At 49.4% G+C, this 15,748-nt stretch overlaps 6 protein-coding genes across 6 annotated transcripts; 4 read left to right on the top strand and 2 right to left on the bottom strand.

Annotated features, from left to right (window-relative positions):
* Positions 1 to 169: 169 nt before the first annotated feature.
* On the top strand, positions 170 to 5,307 carry N7462_000785 (uncharacterized protein; the record flags this gene model as incomplete). Its single annotated transcript, XM_057072511.1, has 14 exons — positions 170 to 376; positions 432 to 960; positions 1,025 to 1,251; positions 1,320 to 1,599; positions 1,651 to 1,884; positions 1,938 to 2,653; positions 2,719 to 3,226; positions 3,287 to 3,410; positions 3,464 to 3,535; positions 3,607 to 3,657; positions 3,713 to 3,777; positions 3,835 to 4,456; positions 4,527 to 5,006; positions 5,088 to 5,307. The coding sequence occupies 14 exons, from the start codon at positions 170 to 172 to the stop codon at positions 5,305 to 5,307; spliced, it is 4,335 nt and encodes a 1,444-aa protein (XP_056939041.1).
* A 531-nt stretch (positions 5,308 to 5,838) lies between these two features.
* Positions 5,839 to 7,679, top strand: N7462_000784 (tubulin alpha chain; the record flags this gene model as incomplete). Its single annotated transcript, XM_057072510.1, has 7 exons — positions 5,839 to 5,850; positions 6,055 to 6,113; positions 6,180 to 6,333; positions 6,387 to 6,474; positions 6,523 to 6,594; positions 6,650 to 7,153; positions 7,216 to 7,679. The coding sequence occupies 7 exons, from the start codon at positions 5,839 to 5,841 to the stop codon at positions 7,677 to 7,679; spliced, it is 1,353 nt and encodes a 450-aa protein (XP_056939040.1).
* A 318-nt stretch (positions 7,680 to 7,997) lies between these two features.
* N7462_000783 (thiamine transporter TPC1) lies at positions 7,998 to 9,050 on the bottom strand (the record flags this gene model as incomplete). Its single annotated transcript, XM_057072509.1, has 2 exons — positions 7,998 to 8,717; positions 8,811 to 9,050. The coding sequence occupies 2 exons, from the start codon at positions 9,048 to 9,050 to the stop codon at positions 7,998 to 8,000; spliced, it is 960 nt and encodes a 319-aa protein (XP_056939039.1).
* A 377-nt stretch (positions 9,051 to 9,427) lies between these two features.
* On the top strand, positions 9,428 to 11,013 carry N7462_000782 (putative Gamma-butyrobetaine hydroxylase subfamily; the record flags this gene model as incomplete). The annotated part of the gene is made up of 2 exons (XM_057072508.1): positions 9,428 to 10,624; positions 10,699 to 11,013. The coding sequence occupies 2 exons, from the start codon at positions 9,428 to 9,430 to the stop codon at positions 11,011 to 11,013; spliced, it is 1,512 nt and encodes a 503-aa protein (XP_056939038.1).
* Positions 11,014 to 11,413: 400 nt separating this feature from the next.
* On the bottom strand, positions 11,414 to 12,312 carry N7462_000781 (PICOT family protein; the record flags this gene model as incomplete). The annotated part of the gene is made up of 2 exons (XM_057072507.1): positions 11,414 to 11,476; positions 11,533 to 12,312. The coding sequence occupies 2 exons, from the start codon at positions 12,310 to 12,312 to the stop codon at positions 11,414 to 11,416; spliced, it is 843 nt and encodes a 280-aa protein (XP_056939037.1).
* A 384-nt stretch (positions 12,313 to 12,696) lies between these two features.
* N7462_000780 (RNA exonuclease) lies at positions 12,697 to 14,889 on the top strand (the record flags this gene model as incomplete). The annotated part of the gene is made up of 1 exon (XM_057072506.1): positions 12,697 to 14,889. The coding sequence occupies one exon, from the start codon at positions 12,697 to 12,699 to the stop codon at positions 14,887 to 14,889; it is 2,193 nt and encodes a 730-aa protein (XP_056939036.1).
* Positions 14,890 to 15,748: the final 859 nt, after the last annotated feature.

Here is a 15,748-nt window from a genome sequence, read left to right as displayed (position 1 = left end):
ATGGACGCCTGGAGTCGGGACCCCGTCGGAGTTTGGGATTAAATCAGTGTTCTTGGAGGCTCGGGATTCGGAGTACTCTTCTACATCCTGACAGCCTTGTGAGGGATGGCATTTTTGAATCCACGAGACGCCAGCAACCACCCCGACTTTCGTGTATCGTCGCGCAACCATGTCCTGTCCCGTTGGTAGTGACGATGTATTTGGCCCGCGAGTTCTTTCAGAATGCCGCTCATTTGACTTCACCTTATTATTTGAAGATGCGATCTTCTCCCTCCTCCCAGCAGCCCTTTTTCTTGTCTTAGCCTTATGTCGCCTCTCAGTTCTGATCCGAGCGCCGATCAAAGTAACTTCGCATCGACTAGCAACATGGAAACTGGTATCAGATCGTGCAACCCTAATTGCAAAATGTTCTCGAATAACATAGTGTCTAGATCTCCCTAGCCATATTGCTAGCCCTTCACATTCTTTATCTTGCATTCCAGCTCCAGACATCTCTGCTTCACACAAAGACCTCCTTGGCTGCAAGTCTACTATCATTAATTGCTATTACCGCAGCATGCATACTATCCTGGTTGGAAGATCAACGCACCGTCAGACCATCCGATATAATGGTGATTTACTTTTTCGTGACGACACTACTAGCCCTGCCTCGAGCACGGACTTTATGGCTTTTATCTCCAATTGTCAAAAATCAAGCGATACTCTGGACTCTCCTAAATATTGGTACAGCGACCGTCTTGTGTCTAGAATCACTTCATAAAACCAAAGTCCTACGCTTTGCCTATAGATCTAGCAAAGAAGGTACCTCAAGTTTTTGGGTTCGCAGTTTTTTTATATGGGTACTTCCCTTATTTCGAAGCGGCTTCACTACAATTCTCCGAGTTCACAACATGCCCGAATTAGACCATAATCTACAAGGGGTTTCCGCAGAACAGAGACTGATCAAAGCATGGCCGAGGAGTATGACCTTTCTGATAAATCTTTGTCTCGCTTTGCTCGATACTTGTGGCTAATTGATATCCAGCCAAAAATGCCCGCCGTCATCGGCTACTACAAGTCACTTTTTTAGCGTACCTCTGGTCCTTTGCCAGCGCGATTTTACCGCGCTTATGCCTCACGGCATTCAAATTTTGCCAACCCTTCCTGATTAGTGCTACTTTGGATTTTATCAGCGCTTCTTCGAACCCGGACAGTCGATATCAGGGTCCTGCACTTGTGGGAGCTTTTGTATTGACATATCTTGGAATGGCTGTAGGCTAGCTCTCTGATTCTGGCTTCAGCTTGTATCTCGGGACCTATCTGACTAGACCATTCTTTAGGTGTCCACTGCAGTATACTGGCGTCAATCCTTCCGTTTTAATACCACAGTCCGAGCTGGCCTCATCTCGCTACTTTATCGGCAAACAAACAAACTACCTGCAGCCGAGTTTAAATCAAAGCAGTCAATCACACTGATGGGGACGGATGTAGAAAGAATTATAACCAAATTCAGATTTATTCATGAGGCTTGGGCAGCCCCAGTCGATGTTGCTATCGGAGTCTTTCTACTCGCCAGACAGCTCGGAGTCACTTGCCTGGTTCCGGCCGTCATCTCTATTCGTAGGTGCATATAGATCCAGTCATGAAAGGAAATGCTAATTAGACCTTTAGTCGCTGTTTTGGCCACGATACCTGTTTCTTCAAAGTCTAATTTAGCTCAAAAGCTCTGGATTGAGCGCGTGCAGGCACGTCTCAGTACAACTTCCAGTATGCTACATGACATGAAGTCCGTCAAGATGCTGGGCCTTGGCGACAAGCTATACGCCTGTCTTTCTCAGCTACGCAAGATAGAGTTGCAAGTATCTGAAAAATTTCGGATTCTGCTTATCTGGCAAGTTGCTTTATGTAAGTTGTTTTTTTTTCTCCGTATATGCGTATCACAATACTAATCAATGAAGCCAACGTGCCTGTCACTTTTGCACCCTTTGCAACATTCGCTATTTTTGCAATCGCTCAATCGCTTCATGGTGGAGAATCGCTTCTTTCAAATCGCATGTTTACTTCGCTTTCCTTAATTTCCCTGATGACGGATCCGCTGCTTATCTTTATCCAAACCCTTCCGGCACTTTGGGAATCCTTGTCGTGCTTTGACCGCATCGAAAGATATTGCACCCAGGCACCTATAGATTTCCCTCAAAAACCTTTGCTAGCCGAAAGAGAAGTGGAGTTGACTGAGAACCATGTGTCGATGCCCGAATTTTCTGGAGCTATACTTGAATTCAATAACGCAAGTTTTTCTTGGTCTCAAGAAGCTCCAGCTCTACTCCACGACTTGAGCCTTTCGATCAAGAGGGGAGAAATTTCCGTATTCATTGGATCAATTGGAAGCGGAAAGACTACGTTATTGGAAAGCAGTCTAGGTGAAACAGTACTGATGGCCGGTTCCATGTCTCGGTTCTCTACCGATGTTGCTTACTGTCCACAAGCCCCATGGATTACGAATGATACTCTTCGCCAGAATATCATAGGACCTGCGCCATATGATTCCAAATGGTATAACTTTGTCATCTGGGCTTGCTCTCTTGATGCTGATTTTGATAACATCCTTGGTGGAGATCTTTCAAAGGCTGGAAGTGGAGGGATAACCCTCAGCGGTGGCCAGAAGCAAAGAATTGTGAGTACAATATTGAAAATAGTCAAATCTTGGTTTGAAGGATTTTCTTGACTGATTCATTGAAGTCCCTCGCGCGAGCTGTTTATTCCCGAGCACCAACTTTGATCCTCGATGATGTCTTCAGCGGGCTTGACACCAAGTCTGTCTCCGCTATATCCACTCGTCTACTCGCACCAAATGGCCATTTCCGAGAATCTGGCAGGACGGTCATTCTTGCGACACATAATCATCGCTTGCTTCCATACGCAGACAATGTTGTATTGCTTGAGAATGGCAGGATCTCGAAAAGTGGGTCGTATGACGAAATCCGCGGAAGTCTACCACATGACAATCACAGTCAAGACAGCGCCGATTCATCAATTCAAGAGGCGATTGGTTCCCAAAAAGACAAAGTTGAGACTTCTCTGAACAGATTCACCAGCAATGCAGATGATGAGAATGCCGAGCTGAATCCGTCACGTCGAGATGGAAATTGGTCTGTGTATAGATACTATTTTCGATCTGCTGGACTCGTGGTCATGCTAATTCTGGTCTTTCTGGTTTTGGTCTGCGGCTTCGCGGACAGGTTTTCCAGTATGTTATACCCTTGAAGATTCCTTCTCCTTATAGAGCATATTTCTCACAGGTAAATAGCGGTGTGGCTTCAGCAATGGTCCGATGCCAATGAGCAGAATCCAAACCAGGATATTGGCATGTATATCGGCGTTTATGCCCTCTTATTTACTGTTTCGCTGATTGGGCTCCTTGTTGGGTGCTGGTATGCTATCTTCCAGAAATTATGATTAAACGCCACATGCTAAACGAATTCAGGCTTCTATTTGTTATCCTTATCACCAACACCGGTCGTACAATGCACTCGGATCTTCTCAAGTCAACTTTGAGGTACCAGGAATCCCACCTTCCGGTTCCCAGAAAATTTTGATCCTGGATCCTTACTCTTCATTTCTTTCTAGTGCGCCATTTAGCTTCTCGCAGAAGGTCGACGCCGGTTTGATACTGAACCGGTGAGCGAGATATCGAGACTTTGGCCGTGTCGGACTTGACTAACATACCATGTAGATTCAGTCAAGATCTTGAACTGATCGACATGAACCTCCCAGCGTTTTTAATGAATACAATGATCTGTATGTTTGCGGGATTTGACTCTCTCTGGTAAATTTGAGGCTTATAATCAATCCTAGCTTTCGCAAATTGTTGCGTTCTGCTTGTCATTCTCTGCGTGGAGGGAAAATATCTCTCCATTACTATTCCCGCCCTGGCAGTCACTTTATTCTTCGTGCAGAGTTACTACCTCCGAACCTCTCGTCAAGTCAGACTCCTTGATATCGAGGCCAAGTCACCCCTATTCACGCACTTTGTGGAAACTATGCAGGGCATCTCAGTCATTCGGGCTCTGCGGTGGCAAGTACCTTTCCAAAATCGCCTTCAGGAGCTACTTAACCAGTCTCAGAAACCCTTTTACATGCTCTACTGTATCCAACAGTGGCTGCAGCTAGTCCTTGATTGTATTGTTATGGCCCTCGCTGTCATTCTCGCGTCGCTTGTCATATCTCTTAAAGACAAGTTTAGTCCCGGCGCCATCGGTGTTGCCCTGAATTTGATTTTAAACTTCAACCAAGATCTCATGCAGCTTATTCGGTCTTGGACCATTCTAGAAACGTCAATTGGGGCTGTTGCTCGCGTACAAGACTTCACTTCTACGACTCCAGCGGAAGACCAAGATCGGGGTGAGCTAGCGACTGTTTCATCTAAGTGGCCTGAGCAGGGCGAGTTGGAATTCCGCAGTGTTGTCGCAGCGTATAGGTATGTGAAACCCTCCATGGGATTGATTGTGATGGACTTGTTGGCACATGGCTGACATCTCGAGTCTCAGTCCTGAATCTCCACCAATCCTGAAGAACCTATCACTTGTGATCTCACCCGGTCAGAAAATTGCCGTCTGTGGCCCGTCAGGCAGTGGCAAGACCTCACTGATCCTTGGTCTATTGCAGATGATTGAGCTGCAGGGAGGTCAAATTATCTTGGATGGTGTGGACCTGTCTAGCGTGGCATCCACCATGGTACGCTCCCGGGTCAACGTGGTCCCCCAGGAGCCATTCTTTATGCCCGGCACATTGCGATTTAATTTGGACCGTGATTTAGAGCAAAAGCCAGTGTCTGACGAAACTCTCATCCACGCCCTTGAAACAGTCGGTCTATGGAAGAAGGTCTGCGATAATGGCCATCGGGGTGAAGAACTGGATCAGCCACTTGCTATCTCGAATTGGTCGGCGGGCGAACGCCAGCTGCTCTCCTTGGCTCGTGCATTGATTATGAAGAGTTCGATTCTTGTTCTGGATGAAGCCACAAGCAGGTATGTATCAAGACGTCCGCCTTTGCCATATAAGTGTATCCATCATGGCTCCTGTACTCACCTTTTTCTGTTCTTGGTCAGCGTGGACTGGGAGACCGAAAATACCATGCAGACGATTATTGAACAAGAGTTCGCGTCTCAGACTGTGGTGTCCGTCATTCATCGCCTCCGTTATATCGAACGCTATGATCGAGTCGCACTGCTCAAGCAGGGCCGACTAGTCGAATATGATAGCCCGCGGGAGTTGTTGTCGCGACCGTCCGAATTCCAGTCTTTCTATCGGACGAAGCAGGTAGAATGAGCGTATATGGAAATGGACTTCCCCAAATTGAAATAGGACTCTGATACAAAGCTGCATTTATGCATCCAATAACCTATTAATCTACATATTATGTTCCAGCAGACTTTGAATATATTTTTTTAACTTAGCCCACTGGGGTTTATTTCTCAAAGGTTCATATTGGCAATGCAGATATAATTAGGTCATCGGTATGCGTCTTTGCTGTTTTGAAAGTGTCGCACAAGTAGAGTTGATTAGGTGTAGCAGAGTAAACAGCCTAAGTTGGGAAGAAGGGCTGGCTCATTGAGGGATTAAAACACAACCAATACCTCTTCCGCGAGTTTTCTGTGTGTTTCCGCAGCAAACAAACCCAATTCAACGTGATCACCTGTTTGACACCCACCAAAGAAACAACAACACCGACTACTGACGCAAATCAGACGCCGCCCCACCCTCGTGCTCTTTCAGTTGCTCTCTTTTCTCCTCGCCCTCCCAGAAATACAACCTTCTACACATTGTTTCTCGATAACTAAATTTTGTGAATTTCCCACCATGCGAGGCGAGGTATGTATGCCCCTGCTGCTGCCAGAGCCGTTGTTGCTGCTTCTCCACATGCGGAGCACGTTCGGCCCTCATTGACCGCGGAACCCCCCACTCAGTCCCCCCTCCCCTGAACCATACGACATTTCTCCATTCATGGAGGCGTATTGCTGCGATTGCTCTCTGATGGATGACAGCATCATTTGCTAATCCATTCATCTGTCTTAGATCTGCCACATTCACATCGGCCAAGCTGGTACTCAGCTGGGTAATTCCGCATGGGAGCTGTGAGTCTACGTTTACCGTTTGTTATCTGTGGCGCACCCGCTGATCATCAACACTACTGGAACTAGGTACCTTCTCGAACACGGCCTCAAGCCTGACGGTCATCACGATGCTAGCATCACTGATGAAGTTGCCTCCAGTGGCTCCTACGAGACCTTCTTTACCGAGACCAGCGGTGGAAAATATGTTCCCCGCTCAATCTTTGTTGATCTTGATCCGTCGGTATGGTAGAAACTCGAAACATGCAAATGGAGCTGATAAATTGGATCCAATAGCCCATCGACGAGATCCGTACTGGCACCTACCGCCAGCTCTTCCACCCAGAGCAGCTTATCAGCGGCAAGGAGGATGCAGCGAATAATTGTATGTCGGGAGACGGAAATGCATCGGTCGGCAGCTAATGGAAAGCAGATGCTCGGGGCCACTATACTGTCGGCAAGGAGTTGGTTGAATCAGTCGTCGATAAAGTCCGACACGTGGCCGGTAAGTGACCCTATCATTCTATCTTCAATATATTACAGACTGATTTGCAATCTAGACAACTGCTCTTCTCTCCAGGGCTTCTTGATCTTTCACTCTTTCGGCGGGGGTACTGGGTCTGGATTCGGTGCCTTGCTACTGGAACATATCTCCACCGAGTATGGCAAGAAAGCGAAGCTCGAATTTTCGATTTACCCATCACCCCGTGTCTCCACAGCAGTCGTGGAGCCTTACAATGCTGTTCTTTCCACCCACAGTACCATTAATTACTCCGACTGTACGTTCTTGGTCGACAACGAAGCTGTCTACGATATTTGCCGGCGAAACCTAGATATTCCTCGCCCTGGGTTTGACCACCTAAACCGCCTCATCGCGCAGGTCGTTAGCTCAATCACCACGAGCCTGCGCTTTGATGGCGCCCTGAATGTGGACTTGGCCGAGTTCCAGACTAACCTAGTTCCATATCCACGTATTCATTATCCACTGATCTCTTACGCCCCGGTCATCTCAAGTAGCCGCAGCTCGCATGAGAGTCACAGAGTGCAAGACATCACCTTCCAATGTATGTCTTCTCTCTGCAGTTCCATACCAAATAATTGCAGGTTTAGATTGACTATGGCCCAGGTTTTGAACCGAACAACCAGATGGTGGTTTGCAACCCTCAAAATGGCAAATATATGGCAGTTTGCTTGCTGTACCGCGGAGATGTCGTGCCGCGCGACTGCACACAGGCCGTGGCCGCCTTGAAGGCCAAAGCATCCTTCAACCTCGTCGAGTGGTGTCCTACTGGTTTCAAGCTGGGTATCAACTATCAAAAGCCTATGCGTGTTGCAGGAAGTGAACTCGCGCCAGTCGACCGATCCGTCAGCATGCTTTCTAACACTACCGCGATTGCTGAAGCCTGGAGTCGGTTGGACCACAAGTTTGATCTAATGTACTCGAAGCGCGCCTTCGTGCACTGGTATGTTGGTGAGGGTATGGAGGAAGGGGAATTCTCAGAAGCCCGTGAGGATCTTGCTGCTTTGGAGAAGGATTATGAAGAAGTTGCAAGCGATACGATTGAGGAAGAGGTTGGCGTTGAGTACTAAAACGGCCCGTGACCTCTTGATTTCCCTGAGTGCACATCGTGTATGTCTTGAACTTGTCCGAGTATACGCTCCCCATGATCTTTCTTTCCACAACAACCCAAGCTTTTCCGTTCATACCACTTCGGCGTTCCTGGCATTCTTTGAATGATTACAAGCTGCAGGTTATTCTTATTTCTTTGATTTCAGATATGAATGATCATTGTTTTATCTAACCCATTACCCAAGATCTAAAAATAATCAATTACCCAGTCGCCTCCAAAGAACGCCTGCCCATCGCTGAATATAGAAAAGACGACATTGATGTGAATCGGTGATGTCTCAACTCAATGCTGCTAGATCCATTTCCTGGAGCAATCTCAATACCCGCTCGTAGGTCCACATGGTCACCGCGCTCGCGGGCGCTGCCTTTAGCAAGCTGACTGTCAGTCCTCGGTACAGTCCTCGCACGCCCTGCGTTTTCAAGATGAGAGATATTGATCGCACCACCCCGTTATATTCCGGAATGTTTCGATGGACATATCGTGTCCGTGTTGGACCTTGTACTTGTAGGCGTTTGCGGACGAGGTCCAGCGGAAAAACGCCCGTTTTCGCAATCACACTGGCCAATACACCAGCTGCAGCGTCACCAGTGCCAAATGGTAAGGACTCCCACTTGCTCATTGTCGGCCTGAACCCTTCATATGCCGTGAAGAACAACCCCATGTATGGTACAATCTGTGCCACGGCCGCTGAACAGCCTCGAAAGAAACCCGCGGGGCCCTCCTGCCGTGCGATCTCAACTACTGAGGCCCGTAAAGATCCATAGATTCGGTCCGTCCCTTGAGCTGCGAAACGTGTACGTAGGAGATCGAGAGGGTATGTGGTAGCCGTAGCAATTCCACCAGCGACGGCACCAGCGGCGAAGGATTCGGCGGACGGCGGGAGGCGGTAGGGGCCCAATTCAGCCAGGGCTTGGGTGGTTGCTCGGTAGACAGTGAACTGAAGGGCCCCGTAGCAGACATACATCATCTCGGCAGGGATGTTGCCCTTCCATAGTCCCTATTCCCCAGCTTTCGTTAGCTTGTCCCACTCCCGCACTGCAATCTCTGGGTCCGAGTGGACTCCGCAACAACGTATCAATCGAGTACATACCGCGATGCCTTCCTGCCGGACGATATTTCCCATTGTCGACAATGTGCCTTTGTAAACAGGCCCGACAACCGTGCGATGCGATGCCGGGTCTGATAGCGAATGGATCTGCAGCTGCAGGCGGATCTTGACGACATCCAGCGGCGCAATGCAGAAGCGCGAGATCAGCCCGGCGGTCCCGCCAGCCAGTACCACTTGTCGCTTGGTGCCCTCATCTTTGAGATGCTCGCCCCCGGCCGACATATCTGGATAAGCTAGGGGATTAGGAACAGAAGGAAGCCATGGCAGATTGCTGTTTGTTATTATTTTTTTTTTTCTCCGGGGGCGAATGGAATGGGTATCCGCGGTGATTTACGTAAGGTCGGCACGCAGTACCTTGACACCTTGTAATTTAGGCCAAAATAAAGGACTCAGCCGCCAGAGACGGCAGGCGGTACAGTACGTTTAGACCTCGGCTTACAGTGGCTCTTACAGTCGGATACCGTCCCCGAGTCACCGCGGTTACCGTACTCCGGACTAGCGGAGTATGGGGTCGAGGGGCATCACATGTCCCCGTTGGCACTTTTCCTTTCTTTTTCTTCACCCATTGTGAGATCGCCTGCTTCATACCTAGTCTATCAATGCGATTATCTCTGCTTGCCTTCAGACAGCTTACGCGGAACCGAACAGTGTCTGTTCCGCGGGGGTTTGTCACTTCCACAAGATGGCTGCATCCCGGAGATTCGCAGATGACAAACCTTTTGTATAAAGCTACTGAGTTCAATGCGATTGATCCCGAACAGTCGAATGATCAAGGTGGATCCTTTGTAGAGGTCCACAAATTGAAACATTCATCCCCCGACAACCAGCTCGATTCCACAACCCATTTGGAGTTTGTGAGGCCGGCTCAAGCATGGCTTCATGGAGACAGCATTAAGCTATATTCCCCGACGCGTGGCTCGCTAAAGCGATCCTACTTCTACCTACGTGACCTGTGCCAGTGCCCTCAATGTAAAGATCCACACTCGAAGCAACGCTCTTTCCGCACCAGTGACATTCCCGATAACATTCAGGCACGGTCGGTGCGATGGGATGGCGGGGATCTCGAGATTCAATGGAGAAACGATATCCCTGGATACGATGCAGAGCATACATCTCGATGGAACATTAACTTTCTGAAACGCCCTGCGACACTCACACACGACCATCAATCGCCCAACATGAAGCCTATGCACTGGTCCGGCCGGTCAATGGACCACCTGCAGCACTGGGTTCCATACAACGATTACATGCATGATGATGCCACTTTCACCGCAGCAATGCGAAACCTTTCTCGCCTTGGCCTAATTTTCGTCAAGGACGTTCCCGATTCTCGCGAGATGGTGGAGCAGATTGCCACACGTATGGGGCCACTCCGAAATACATTTTACGGCGCAACTTGGGATGTGCGTACTGTGCCGCAAGCCAAAAATGTTGCCTATACAAACCAGCATTTGGGCTTTCATATGGACTTAATGTATATGAATGAGCCCCCGGGCTATCAACTGCTTCACTGTCTACAAAACTCGTGTGAGGGCGGCGAATCGCTCTTTGCCGACACATTCCGCGCGGCGGATATCATGAAGAAGCAATACCCTGACGAGTTCAGGATGCTCGCACAACGACACTTCAGCTTTGAGTATGCGCACAAAGAGCACAAGTATCATAACACCCGGCCGCTATTCGATCTGGACGCAAAGACCAAAAAGATACGCTATGTTAACTACTCCCCGCCTTTCCAGGGCCCTCTTCCGCATTACGGAACTAAAGACACTGAAGGAGCTGTTGGCCCCCGCTCCGTCAGTATAAGGATTTGACGCGAAGTCTGGGTCTTTTCACCAAACTGATTGAGGAAGAAGGCTCTATTTTCCAGTTGAAGTTGAACCCAGGCGAGTGTGTGATTTTCAATAATCGCAGGGTCGTCCATGCTCGCAATAAATTCAATACCTTGGAAGGGTCGCGTTGGTTGGCCGGTGCCTATGTGGATGAAGACGCACTTTTGTCGAAGTATGCAGTGAGCTCGAAAGCTCACTGGCTTACCTGGAAGGCGTCCGATCCTTACAAGTTCCATCATCAGAAAAAGAAGGACTTTGCTGCAACCGGGTCGAATAGCACCGCAGCAAGATTGACTGACGAGAACGCCCCACTGGGCTTCGCGGCTGACGACTATGCTGGAGCCTCTCGATGATAGACCTCAAACTGCGGAGATCTATATGCATCCTCCCGCTATGCATTTGGTTGGTGAAATATGGATAGACATCTACATCCTAGCCGTTGTATCCTATTATCTGCCATGTTTCCCGTCATCGAGCCAGGAACAGAATATCTCGAGCGCGGTGGCGAATATTTTCAGCATACATGCTTGAGAGTTCCCATACGTATAGTGAGATTTAAAATTCACCGGGGCTTCATTACTCGCAGCGTCCAATTTACGTAGATGGATGGCGGCGTCAGCTGTTCTAAATGAAAGGTTACAGAATTGGAAAATTGAGATTTTATCATATCGAAGAAAAACGTATATTATCATGATGGATTTTTGGAATGTCCGGGCCAGGGCGAGTCATGGGTATAATGAAGGGACCGGTCGTCTAAGGCTTGCTAACCGAGAACTTGTCCAGGAAGCTAGGGTCATTTTCGATCTCCTCACGCACCTAGCCAGATGGATTAGTAATTAGTTTGAGGCGATTGGGAGCAAGAGGGAACATACAATATCCAGACCACCAACCAGCTCTCCCTCGACCCACAGCTGTGGGAATGTGGGCCACTCAGCGTACTCTTTTAGGCCTTGCCGAACGTCCTCATCGGCCAGAATATTGAAGAAACCGTACTTAACGCTGCGTTCGCGGAGAATGCCAACAAGTTGCCGGCTGAAGCCACACTGCGGCGAGCTAGGAGTACCCTTCATGAACAGCATGACAGAAGCAGCCTTGGTAAGCTCGTCCAGCCTCGCCCACAGAGCCTCCTTAGACTGCTCCGGAGTAAGAGCAGGGGCAGATGCAACAGCAGTGGCATTGGCAGCGGGCCCGGGGGCACCTTGTGCGATAACAGGAGGCTGTGTTGCAACGTCAGGCCCGTTCTCACGGGGCGTAGCCGCGAGAGCGACGGGGATATTAGCTCTGCCGGCCCCGTCGGCGGACGCCGCACCGCCGGCATGGCGCTCGATGGCGGTGCGGACCTTCACAGCATCACTTCCGCTGATCTCTTCAAGTTTCTGTCCATTGCGCATAAGAACAACGAAGGGCACCGCAGTGACGTCGAAATCCTCCGAGACATCAGGCAGCTCCTCTGCGTTGATGCTGACAAACGAGATTGAGGGCGGGGAGGTAGCGGGGTACTGTCCGGCGATGGCTTCGAGGACTGTTCGCATCTGCGCGCATGGCGCAGCCCATGGAGCGTGGAAGTAGAGGACGATCAGGGTAGAAGATGAGAGCGACGACAAGAAGGGCGCGAAGTGGTCCTCCGAGGGGATTTCGGTGAGGGCCGACATGGTGGTGGGGGGTACGTAGGGCGATGAGATAGGGAGTCCGAGGTCGGAGGGAGGGCACAAGTAAAAGAGACAGCCAGCGGCAGTAAGAAGTGTTCTGTTTGTTGTTCAGTAGGTTTTAGTCGAGGCCAACTCGCTCTCGGGCGCAAGCAATGGATGCTGTGATGCGTTCTATAGAGGGGGTTGAAGATCGATGGCGTGACGAGGGCGAATTTTCCGGCGATCGTCCGTTATCAGATCGTGTGGGCGTGACTGGTATTTACACGTTCCGTAAACTTACGAGAGAATAATTTGTCTTATCGCGCGCTTATCTGATATCTACACGTGACTCCTTGCCGGATTCTTCGAGGATTTGCGAACATTGCTTGGACCTCGTCATAGCTCAAGATGGCCGGACATCATAAGCGAAAGCGATCTGATGATGACCCTGACCCTGTTGCCGAGATTCATTCGAACAATATCGGTGTTGCGGAGACGCTATCACGACTCAAGCATGCCTCTCCTACCGATTCACACCTGAACTGCCCCGACGCTGCGAAGGGCTCCAACAACCTCCCGCAACGCAACCCGAAGAAGAAGCGTGTAGATGGCGAGAAGACGAAATATCCGTCCTTGACGTATGTTGATGGCAAATTGCAGTCCTCCATCCGCATTGCCGATTTACAGAGTCTGCTGCTTTACTGTTTTGCCGATGGGATTTCGCCGCAATGGATCTCCATCAAGCACTCCGGACACATGCGCAAGGCCGTATTCTTGATGGTTCCGGGACTAGAGCTGGGCATGTTTGACGGTTCGATCCCATTGGATTCACAATATGCCACTAAGACTTCCGTGGATGCGGAAAACCCCGAGGAAATGGATGAAATACGGGAAGACGCAGAGAATTCCACAAAAAAAGCCGACTTTGAACGATGGAAGCAAGGCCTACCTCTCGAGGACCGCTCGCATCGGTTCAACCCACGCGCACTTTCACGCGATACACTCCCTGTTCCTTTGCAGCCATTGGCTGACATCTTTCCCCACGTGTGGCCAGTTCGAGCCCCAGGGGACGGGAAATACAACAAAGTGCATTCTCCACTGCAGGCCATTTTGTTATCTTCATTGCCGAAATCGAAAGACGATAGTGGTCGTGGAAAAGGCGCAAGGCCTCCCAAAGTGGGCAAAAACTTTGTGCCAAAACGAACCCCTATCACCACATTTTTAAGTTCCTTCGAGGATCAGCGTGAACACGATTATGTTGTTCATCCGGCTTTTTTTACCGCAGATGGAGATAAATCTGCTCAAGTTGAATCTCGTCGTCGTGCGAAGCAATCCGCAGATCATGGTTGGGTTGATACCTTAGTTCCGACATTGGAGGACGGTATCGTCCCCGAGAATGAAATCGAACAGGGCAGCATGACCGCCGGTCGGAATATTCTGTCTCTGGATTGTGAGATGTGCCTGTCAGAAGGTGGCCAGTCAGAGCTCACACGGATTAGCATGGTCGGGTGGGACGGTGAAGTGGTTCTTGATGAACTGGTGAAGCCAGCGCGCCCGATTACCGACTACCTGACCCGTTTCTCAGGAATCACCAAGGAGATGCTGGATCCTGTTACAACTACTCTGGAGGACATCCAGACACGATTGCTCACGATTCTCACTCCTCGATCGATACTTGTCGGACACTCTTTGAATTCCGACCTCACAGCATTGAAAATCACGCACCCTTTCATCGTCGATACTGCCATGATTTACCCGCATCCTCGCGGCCCTCCGCTCAAATGCAGTCTTAAATGGCTCACTCAAAAGTACCTTAATAAAGAGATCCAAAAAGGCATGACTGGCCATGACTCGGTTGAGGATGCTCGAGCCGTCTTGGAGCTTGTCAAGCTGAAATGCGAGAAAGGCGAGCTTTGGGGCACCAGCGACGCTTCGAATGAGAGTATTTTCCGAAGATTGGCTCGGTCCACAAAGTTTGGTAAAGCTGCGATCCCTGGAGAGGGACGAACTGGCGCCGTCGTTGACTGGGGTAACCCTGAGCGCGGGTACGGTTCTCAGGCAACAGTATCCGTCGGATGTAGTGACGACAACGCCGTTGTGAAAGGGGTATCCGCAGTTGTCAAAGGTGACGAATCCAACCCGGCCATTCCAGGATCTGGCGTGGATTTTACTTGGGCACGTCTCCGCAATCTCGAAATTGTCCGAGAATGGTGCACCCGTCTTCCGGATGCCAGCAATGCCAATGAATCTACTACACTCGCCCCGCCACCTGAAGAATCTACTCCGGCTGTCGGAAACGGCAACGGCTCTCTTTCGCCGGCGCATGAGACAAGTCTCTCGGATGCTCTTACCCAGACCGTGTCTGATATTTCTCGCATTTACGAGTCCTTACCACCTTGTACTCTATTTGTCGTGTACTCTGGCACTGGTGATCCGCGGGAGGTCAGCCGGCTTCAAGCAATGCATAAGAAATATCGCGAGGAGTTCAATGCCCGTACGCCCTGGGACGAGCTAACCGTGAAGTGGACAGATGTCGAGGAGCAGGCGCTCAAGGGGGGCATGCGAGCGAGCTCGAGAGGGATGCGGCTTTATGGTTGTTAAATAGCTTTGACATAGTCAAGAAGTATACAGGCCTCTAGAGAATCGAACATACGGCATTAAACTAGCATCCTATCTTCTACTGTCATCCTTCTTTAATTTTATTTGCAAAAGTATGAGCGAAGCGCGTAAAAATACAATAAGCTCCCGCTCCTTGGTGTTGATTTGACGGTTTTAGTGCCAAATCCTAACAGATAAATGACATTGATGGAAACAGCAATACAGATCACTCCAGGTCAAATCTTCGTGGAGAGGATCTCATGTCAACTTCTTATGGTATTTGTCCGAATTATACGTTGTGCACAACCTGCCTAACAAAACTGATAGGAAAAGGCCGGATATAATCTAGGTAGGACCTGGGAATCCATTGGCACTGTGACTGGTAACTGATGACCTATTCTGATCAACCTACATGTATTTAATTCCCTTGTACTTCTAGTCTTCCAGATCCTTTGGTCCGGAATGGTATTTTGCCGGGGCATGTCATTGATGTACCTTCTTCCTTTGTGCGCGAAAGTCATCCATCTTTCTGTTGTAGTGGGGAAAGGGCCAACGATCGGTGATCTCTGATTGGAGGGTATCTTTCCTAGTACACGGTCTTTACAATATATAGCTTCTCATCTCCGATAGGGAGAGAATCAAGTTTGACCCAGCTTTCACTGCAATAGCTTCTGCTTCCTTTGAGAGGCCTTCCTTCATCGTGGTGTTTGGTGGTTTGTTGATCTGTTCGTTGATCCATCACATCCTGCCTGCATTTCAGTCTTGCTGTAGAGCGCCCTGGTTCACGGTGTAGCCCCACTTCATTAGCTTGTCATCGGCTCCAGCCAATTAGTACATGAACTAGTACTCTAGGAAGCACTAG

The sequence above is a fragment of the Penicillium macrosclerotiorum genome (assembly GCF_028827735.1).
Source record: "Penicillium macrosclerotiorum strain IBT 26536 chromosome Unknown utg000001l_segment0_segment0, whole genome shotgun sequence".
NCBI classification, from domain to species: Eukaryota; Fungi; Ascomycota; class Eurotiomycetes; order Eurotiales; family Aspergillaceae; genus Penicillium; species Penicillium macrosclerotiorum.
This window is presented reverse-complemented; position numbering and strand designations above follow the sequence as displayed.